Below are 9,473 nucleotides of genomic sequence, written 5' to 3'. Positions count from 1 at the left end.
TACCATACAGTCCCTTTTCATTCAGACGCTGATGGATAGTAAGGGTTGACACTGTTGTACCCTCGGACTGCAGGGCAGCTTGAACTTATTTGGATGTTAGTCGAGGTTCTTTATCCAAAATCCGCACAATCTTGCGTTGAAATCTCTTGTCAATTTTTATTTTCCGTCCACATCTAGGGAGGTTAGCCACAGTGCCATGGGCTTTAAACTTCTTGATGACACTGCGCACGGTAGACACAGGAACATTCAGGTCTTTGGAGATGGACTTGTAGCCTTGAGATTGCTCATGCTTCCTCACAATTTGGTTTCTCAAGTCCTCAGACAGTTCTTTGGTCTTCTTTCTTTTCTCCATGCTCAATGTGGTGCACACAAGGACAAAGGACAGAGGTTGAGTCAACTTTAATCCATGTCAACTGGCTGCAAGTGTGATTTAGTTATTGCCAACACCTGTTAGGTGCCACAGGTAAGTTACAGGTGCTGTTAATTGCACAAATTAGAAAAGCATCACATGATTTTTCGAACAGTGCCAATACTTTTGTCCACCCCCTTTTTTACGTTTGGTGTGGAATTATATCCAATTTGGCTTTAGGACAATTCTTTTTTTGTTTTTTTTCATTTAAGACAAATTAAATGAAGATAATAATACCAGAGAATTTGTGTTTGCAATCATTTTCAGGAAGAAAACTGAGTATTATCTGACAGAATTGCAGGGGTGTGAATACTTTTGGCCATGACTGTACAGCTTATAAAGCAGTGTATACATCCAGCATATATAGCACAGTGTATACATCCAGCATATATAGCAAAGTTCCATTTTTCTGGAAATGTCGGATTGACCCCTTTAAATGAACCGCCACTCTAAGGAATCGCTGGTGAGCTGCATGAATGGGTATATGTTAGTAGGCGTCTTTTAGATCTAACACCACCACAAAGCAGTTTTCAAACAACAACTTTATTGTGGAATTGATTGATTCCATTTTAAAACGGCCGTCTGACCCGAAATTCATTGAGGTCTTTCAGATTTATTATGGTCCTAAAGGAGCTGTCTGGCTTACGGACTAGGAAAAGAAGGGGAGTAGAAACCTCTGACCCCATCTTCCTCTGGCACTTCTGTCAGGACTTTTTTGCTGCAAAGGTCATGAATTTCGGCTTCCAGGGCCGCCTGCTCTGATGGGGAAGATCTAAGTGGGGTAATCTTAAACCTGTTTCAGGGGATACAGGAAAATTCTAATCATAGTCCCGTGGCTATTAACTCTAGAATCCAGTTGCTATTGGAAATCAGGGACCAGGCCGAGTAGAAGGCAGTTAGCTTACCTCCTACCGGGGCCGCTAGTCATTGGGGTGATTTCTAAGGCCGGAGTCACACTACAGCGAGATACGGCCGAGTCTCGCAGGTTAAAACCAAGCTCTGGCACCGGCACTCAGGAGCGGAGCGTGCGGCTCCATGTATTGCTATGTGGCCGCACGCTGGGCTCTGGAGTGCCGGTGCTAGAGCTTGGTTTTAACCTGCGAGACTCGGCCGTATCTCGCTGTGTGTGATCCCAGCCTTAGGCTGCACACCTCCAAAACATAAATCCGGTACCTCTCCTTTTTTCATCCCATCTGCCTTGGTCTCTAGATGACCTTCTTTGAAAAAAATATTTTCCTGGTGAAGGGACGTCTATAAGAAGGGGCCGGCAGACTGGGGAATTTCTTTTTATCATCTCCAGCTCTTTCCAGAAGTTCGTCCAGAACAGGCCGAACAGATATTCTCCCTCACATGGAATGGAGCAGAGATAGGATCTGGTCTGGATGTCCCCTGGCCAACTTTAGCCACAGAGCCCTTCGTGCAGCATTTGATAGTCCTGCAGCCCTGGCCGCCATCTTGCCGAGTCTGCAGAAGCATCGGCTGAAAAGGCTGCGGCGTTCTGAATTATTTGCAGGGACTTAAGGATGGATTCTCTCGAGGTTCCATCTTCTAGCTGGGATTCAAGCTGGTCCAGCCAGACCATCATGGATCTGGCTGTGCATGTAGCAGCCACCGCCGGTCTTAGGGCACCAGCTGACATTTCCTATGTCCCTTTCAGAAATGAGTCCGCTTCCTTATCAAGCGGATCTTTTAAAGGAGGCCATATCATCAAACGGAATGGAGGATTTTTTGGAGGCTTTAGCTACAGCTGCGTCCAGCTTTGGGGCTTTATCCCATCTATTCACCAAGGGGTCCTTGAAGGGATATCTCAGTTTGAAGGCTGGTGGTAAAGAGCCCTTTTTTTCTGGCTTTTTCCACTATTTATCAAGCCCTGAACTTTGTCATTTAGCGGTAAAGATTTGCGTTTCCTAGGGTCAAGGCCACCGACCATCAGATCTTGCACTGAAAGATCCGTTTTTGTGTCAGTCACCCCCATAGTGGACCTTACTGATTTGACTAATTTGTCCATCTGATCTAGGGGGAAGCAAAAACGGTTGGCGTCCTCTTCTGAAGATGATACAGAAGAAGAGGCAGAGGCCTCTGAAGAATAATCGCCTTCCTAGGGACAGCCGAGGACTCGGACCCTGAGAAACTCGCTCCTCTTTTCTTCTTAGAAGATTCCCCTTGAGATAGGGACTTTATGGAATCCTTAATTTCCATCCTAATAATTTCCCTTAGGCTTGCGGTGAAGTCAGCGGTTTCTTCCGCCACCTGTATTAGCAGGGGAAAGAGTAAAGGATTACGTCTTATCTATGGACTACCGCTCCCCCTTTATTTAACCCACAGTCGGTCGCAAACATGGCTGACACAACTGTTTAGGGCAGGTATCTGGCAAATTCACCCCCCACATTTGGGATGCTCTGAAGTTCATCCCACCGTGCTCTGCCACCCCCCGCCGCGCCCACAGCCACACCGCCGCGGCCACAAGTATGCCCCCCGGGTCCGTCCTGGTCCTCCTGGAGTGTGGTCCGGCCGCCGTCTGGCGCCGGCACAGTTCCGACACCACACGCGCCGCCACGATGGCCGGACCACACCCCAGGAGGTCCAGGACGGACCCGGGGGGCATACTTATGTACCGGCGCTGGTTCTGAAGACGGCTATCCTCCGAACCCCACTCCACATACTGTTGTGGAGCCCTGCCCGGGCCCATTGTGGCGCTTCCATGGACCCCGCACTGACTGAGGTAGGAGACCCCCCCCCGCTACCCGAGTCAGACAGCCGGACTGGGAATCCTGATGATCGAAAAATGGACGATCTGTGGGGCAGAGGTGTCAAACATTCCTCGAGGGCCGCCAACAGGTAATGTTTTCAGGATTTCCTTAGCATTCCACAAGGTGCTGGAATCATTATGTACAGGTGACTAAATTATCACCTGTGCAATACAAGGAAATCCTGAAAACATGACCTGTTGGCGGCCCTCGAGGAATGCAGTTTGACACCTCTGCTGTAGGGCATCCTGTCCTCTAGGAACAGGAATCCAACTGCTGCATGGGAGAGGTGCCGCCCTTTTGTATCTATAGGTTTCCTGTTCCTGAAGGGTGGATCCCCTCGCTCAGGTGGCGCTGTCATTGACGTTCGAATAAATAAAAACTAGCAGGCCGTAAAAAAAATTATATAATTGCCACTGTCAATCCAATTTACTTGAGCTGCCCATAAAACAAAAAAAAAAAAAAAAAAGTGTCTGATACATAACAATAACTGTTACAGAATATGGAACACATTTTAAGTACATTTATCGGGAGAAATATAAAAGGGAAATGTTTCTATATTACCAATAAATTGATATATCTAAGCAGGAAGGATTGAAAGATAGAAACTCAAACTTCCGAATATTTGGAAAATGAACGCAGGAATGCCTGGCTGTGATAAGTGACATCTCCTTTATATTTACTTAGCATTTTTTATTTTGCAATTTTTTTTTATATATTATTTTTTAATACAAATTTTTTAATCTAAGTGCAGTATAAACATAAAGGGAGTTCTAGATGTTGGTCTGAGTCCGATACAGAATAAATAACTAATAGTAATGGCTCCTGTACATGCTGTGGAGAGGCTGCCGCTCATTTCTTCTCCTTGGTCTGCTGGTCTTTAGTAGAGCAGACGGCGCTCAGTTTCGCCAACATCTCCTTACAGGTCACGTTCTCGGATTTAATCACCAGCCGCTCACCGTCACCTGCAATCAGGAGACACATCAGTCAGGTTTAGAAATCGGATTTTACATAGGACCAACCTACAGCGTATACAAAGCTGGATTTAAAGGGGTATTCCAATGTGGGGCAGTGACCACTGGGACACACCCTGATCACCAGGATTGGGGTCTCGGACCCCTTGTTGAATGAAGCATGGCTGACAGAGAACCAAGTAATGTCCTGGGCTGTCTGTCAATACCACATTGACCGCTACTGTAGGAAAACAGGATAATATGAGGTCTTCATTGTGACAATGGATGGAGGTTTGAGAGGTCGGACTCGGACCCCCAACAATATAGCAGTTATCACCTATGTAGTGGATAGGTGATAATTACCTGAGTGGTTTTGTTTTTTTCTTAGACTGGATCCTCTCAAAAATCCTCCTCAGAAACCATTAAAAAATGCCTTGAAAACACTTCCCATCCACTTTTACTGTTAATACTAGTTTTTTTAATAGGGTTTTTTTTCTCCTTTTCTGAAGGTACATTTTCTGCTTTTGGCGTGCATGAACTTTTAACAGCTCTTAAAAAAAAAATAAAATTCTGGTATAATCAAATAATTTGTGCCTCATTGTAGGGGATACACGGGGGCTTCAATTTTATGACATTTTTCTATATATTTTTTTTTTTTTACCTTTATCTCACACAGTGCCCCCCACACAGAGGACCTTTGAGGGGCATTTTAACATATGAATACATTATTTTCATTGCCTAATGTAACTAAGGCTGGAATATTAGCCACAGGTACAGGGGAAATTCAGCCTTCTAGCTGCAGAGGTCTCCTGGGACCCTGCAGCTCCTGCTCCCTCTCTGCAACTTTGCTGAGCTTTAGTGCTTCCTAATTTGTATATACAAGCACTGTATACAACAAGAAGGCAAACATGGCAGTAGACCACATTAACCTTTTCTACTGAGAGTCTGGCTGTCTGACTGACAGCTGCCCACCTTTACAAGAGCTGGTTCAGTGGCATGTATATAGCAATTGAGAAGGCAAACACAGTAATAAACCAGGTTTCCTTTTTTTCTGAGGGGAGTCTGGCTGTGTCTGTCAGTCAGCTCTTCGCTCCTGAATGTTGTGCAGTCTCTTGGAAATAACTTTCTGCACTGACATTTTATAACGTCACTGCAGAGTAAAGTGTGGACCACCCAGACATTGATAGGCTACGGATGCTATAGAAGTAGTTAAAAAAAAAACCTAGAGAAAAGCGAAGGTCATTTCTCTGAAGGAGATCCTGATGGAATCTGCTCCAAACTAGCACTGTCAAATCAAAAGAATGCAAAAACACTTCAGAAAAAAAAATCTGTTCCAAAACTATTTAAAGAGACCTTTCATTTGATTTTTTCATCTAAACAGATTACCTTCTTCAACTGGTGCTGATCCACTGACTTTGGAACAGATTTTCTCTGTGCCCACTGTTCCAAAGTTACGTCCCTCCTGGTCATAAAGATGCACATTTTTCCACCAACTAACTGGGTGTATAGCACAGAACTTCTCTGTGGGCATGTGTTTTTTCTTCTCTATAACAGAAGTTATGAGGAATATACGCAGTTTCTTTAAGGGAAAATTTGCATCTTTATTAGGGTATGTGTATACGGTAGCACTTGTACCTACAAAATTCTTTTGAACTGTGCACAGGTTGGATTTTTTTCCTCCGACCAAGTGGTCCACGGAGAAAAGTTGGAGACATATCCAATTTTGATCAAAGTGTTGGATGAAGATTGTCAATGCAAGTCTATAGTTTCATAAAAAAAAAACAAAAAAACAAGACAGCACTCAGATGACATTTGAGTGTGGCCTGATTGTCATGAGCTGACAGAATGGAGAAACTATTTTTTTTCCTCTCCCCCCCCCCCCCCCTCGCGCCACGTCCATAAAAACCGGGTCGAACTCAACCCGGTCGGGTGGGTCGAACTCAACCCGGTCGGGTGGGTCGAACTCAACCCGGTCGGGTGGGTCGAACTCAACCCGGTCGGGTGGGTCGAACTCAACCCGGTCGGGTGGGTCGAACTCAACCCGGTCGGGTGGGTCGAACTCAACCCGGTCGGGTGGGTCGAACTCAACCCGGTCGGGTGGGTCGAACTCAACCCGGTCGGGTGGGTCGAACTCAACCCGGTCGGGTGGGTCGAACTCAACCCGGTCGGGTGGGTCGAACTCAACCCGGTCGGGTGGGTCGAACTCAACCCGGTCGGGTGGGTCGAACTCAACCCGGTCGGGTGGGTCGAACTCAACCCGGTCGGGTGGGTCGAACTCAACCCGGTCGGGTGGGTCGAACTCAACCCGGTCGGGTGGGTCGAACTCAACCCGGTCGGGTGGGTCGAACTCAACCCGGTCGGGTGGGTCGAACTCAACCCGGTCGGGTCGAACTCTTTCTCGGATTGTTACACTATCCTTGCTGGGAAACATAACGTAACTTTGAAACAGTGGAGCACAGAAAAAAAAAAAGAAAACTTTGCCAGAATCAGTGGAGCAATATTCACTTTGGATTAAAAAAAGTCCAGGGAAAGGTCCTCTTTAAAACTGCTCCAGTAAAAGGAAAACTCCAAAAACAGAACATCTCCTGCAGTGGCTTCCACTTGTTTTTGACAACCTTAAAAAACTGTGTGTGAATATAGCCTAATATGAGACTACAGGCGAAAACTACATCATCAGCACTTCATAGGTTCCTCTGCCAAAGTTTTAGCGCTTTTTTTTTTTTTTTTTTACATTTTTGAAAAGCTATTAGCTTCCCCATAAAAAATGAATTAAATCTAATTTTAAAAAAATGCTTTACAGGTTATTGCATTATGCAAATCGGCACTGTTTTATAACAGTATAATACCCCAATATACAGCCATCGCTAGAGGGACACTATGGTTCTATACTGTTCTATTACATGATGTCATGATGTGTGTGCTCTATATAGAAGGGTTTTTTGGATAATTATTTTGTCTTGTTGTTACGAGCTTTCAGGTAAACGCACAACACTTCCCCCAGGATAAGTCGTCATTAACTTATGAAACTTACCAAACAAAATGTCTACTACGGGCTCGGAGTTGTCATGTCTCACATCAACATCTATCTTACAATTTGTGTTGGTGGTGCGGATTTTTTTGATGTTGATAACTTCCAAAAATTCTCTGCAAAAGAAACATTAAGACATATAGATAAATATACCAGGCAGAATCTGCCTACATAAATCAGGGCATTACCAGCCATGTCATTCCATAAGGCCATGTCTACACTATGCAGATTTCTGCCATGACTCAAGATCTGATGGAAATCAATGACAGAAAATGCTTAGTGTGGGTGCGATGATCATGGCATTTCCCTAGGTCACATAGTATGCTCAGAACAGGGAAAAATAACTAACTGCTTCCCCTCTCCTGGGCTGGCATCGCTCCTCCTCCTCACTGAGGTATCGCCTGCCAGTCTGCTGGGACTCGGAACCGCTGCAGCCGATCAGCATCTGCAGTGTTCACTTTTTGGCCAAGTCAGAATAGGCCTGGGACCACACGGCCACATGTGTCACACGACTGCAGTTATAATCTGCTGTCACTATTTCAAAGTTGCTATTTTGGTGTGAAAAAAAAAAAAATGGTCAAAATCACAGTTGTCACCCCCTGGAGCCTTCATGTACAGTAGTGGCGTAAAGTCATGGATATGAGGCAGCCGCGCTCCATATAGGAGAAGGCAGAGAATGACTCCCGATCGCTGTAAATGCAGGGCTACATAAGCAATGGGCAGGGTAGACGGCAATAGGATCTCTAAACCAAAAGAGTTGGGCCGATTATGCCAATCACACGCTGATCAGAGCACAGTCTGTGCACGGCCTCATAGAATAACATTGGTCCGAGTGAGATCCGATGTTTTGATGTATCGCACTCAGACCAGAAAATACGGTAGTCTGCACGAGCCCTTATAGGAAGCGTAGTCCGTGCTTCCTCCTCCTCAAAGGGGGTGGCGGGCGATCACCCTGATGGGGGGGGGGGGGCCGGGCGATCACCCTGATGGGGGGGGGGGGGGATGTCGGGCGATCACCCTGATGGGGGGGGGGGGGATGTCGGGCGATCACCCTGATGGGGGGGGGGGGATGTCGGGCGATCACCCTGATGGGGGGGGGGGGGGGGATGTCGGGCGATCACCCTGATTGGGGGGGGGGGGGGGGGGGAGTTACGGGTGATCACCCTGATGGGGGGGGGGGGGGGAGTTACGGGTGATCACCCTGATGGGGGGGGGGGGGGGGAAGTTACAGGCGACCACCCTGATGGGGGGGGGATGTCGGGCGATCACCCTGATGGGGGGGCACTAAGTGATAAAACTACAACACTATGTAACCAAAAACCAGAATAATAAAACCATGGGCCAACTGCTCCGTCTGATTTATGGGTGTCAGGTACAAAAAGAATATAAAGCAATTAAGGAACCCCATGTTGTATGAAATGGAGGCAATGAAGGCAGCAAAGACTCATCTTCCACAGAAAAACCTCAAGCTTTGCAGAAATTGTTGTTACCCAGAAAGAGTTAATGATAGTGAACTGAAAAGTGGCAAGACCCCAAAACCAGCGGCGCTGCCCACTGCACACAGCCCCGGCCTCACCTGGTGGACTGCACGTTGGGCCGGAGGGGACACAGGCGCACACTAATGCTCCGCACCGACTTCAGCACCACGTTCATGCCCTTGGCGGCAGCCATAGTAGCTCCAAAGCAAACCGGCAGCTGAGTTGCAGACTACAAATCCCAGAATTCCCCGCTTAAGCCAGAAGAGGAAGCTGCTCGGCAGTGAGGCATGCTGGGAAATGTAGTAAGTGGCGCAGTGGAGGAGGCGGGGACATGGCTGGAGGTGGGCGTGCAACATGCTGCTCCACACAGACAGCAGTGAGCCAGCAGTGCTGCGAGGTGTCGCAGTCATGTGATCACGGAGTATGTGCGCATGCGGCATGCGCAGTATAAACCGCTCGCCTGTGTGTGACGCCTGCGGCAGAGCACCAGGACTGTCTGCTTCCTCACGGTCCTCTCTCAGGCCGGTTTCACACGTCAGTGGCTCCGGTACGTGTGGTGACAGTTTTCTCATGTACCGGAGACACTGACTCACGTAGACACATTAAAATCAATGTGTCTCTGCACATGTCAGCGTGTTTTCATGGACCGTGTGTCCATTTGAAAAACACGGAGACATGTCAGTGTTCGTGGGAGTGCACGGATCACACGGACCCATTAAAGTCAATGGGTCTGTGTAAAACACGTACCGCACACGGATGCTGTCCGTGTGCTGTGCAGGAGACAGCACTACAGTAAGCGCTGTCCCCCCAGCTTGTGGTGCTGAAGCCGCCATTCATTTCTTCTCTCCAGCAGCGTTC

General features: G+C 47.3%; 1 protein-coding gene across 2 annotated transcripts; it reads right to left on the bottom strand.

Moving 5' to 3' along the window:
- Positions 1–1,546: 1,546 nt before the first annotated feature.
- On the bottom strand, positions 1,547–8,923 carry MRPL53 (mitochondrial ribosomal protein L53). Of its 2 annotated transcripts, XM_077270722.1 has the most exons (4): positions 8,714–8,923; positions 7,141–7,253; positions 3,988–4,121; positions 1,547–2,659 (listed from the first exon to the last, which is right to left on the bottom strand). In XM_077270722.1, the coding sequence occupies exons 1-3, from the start codon at positions 8,806–8,808 to the stop codon at positions 4,009–4,011; spliced, it is 321 nt and encodes a 106-aa protein (XP_077126837.1). In that variant the 5' UTR covers positions 8,809–8,923; the 3' UTR covers positions 1,547–2,659; positions 3,988–4,008. The 2 variants fall into 2 exon arrangements, with proteins under 2 accessions (XP_077126837.1, XP_077126836.1); XM_077270721.1 differs by lacking the exon at positions 1,547–2,659 and having other exon boundaries at positions 3,829–4,121; positions 8,714–8,920.
- Positions 8,924–9,473: the final 550 nt, after the last annotated feature.

This window comes from Ranitomeya variabilis, chromosome 6 (genome assembly GCF_051348905.1).
Source record: "Ranitomeya variabilis isolate aRanVar5 chromosome 6, aRanVar5.hap1, whole genome shotgun sequence".
Lineage (NCBI taxonomy): Eukaryota > Metazoa > Chordata > Amphibia > Anura > Dendrobatidae > Ranitomeya > Ranitomeya variabilis.
The sequence above is the reverse complement of the archived record's forward strand: the minus strand, read 5'-3'. Positions and strand labels throughout refer to the sequence as shown.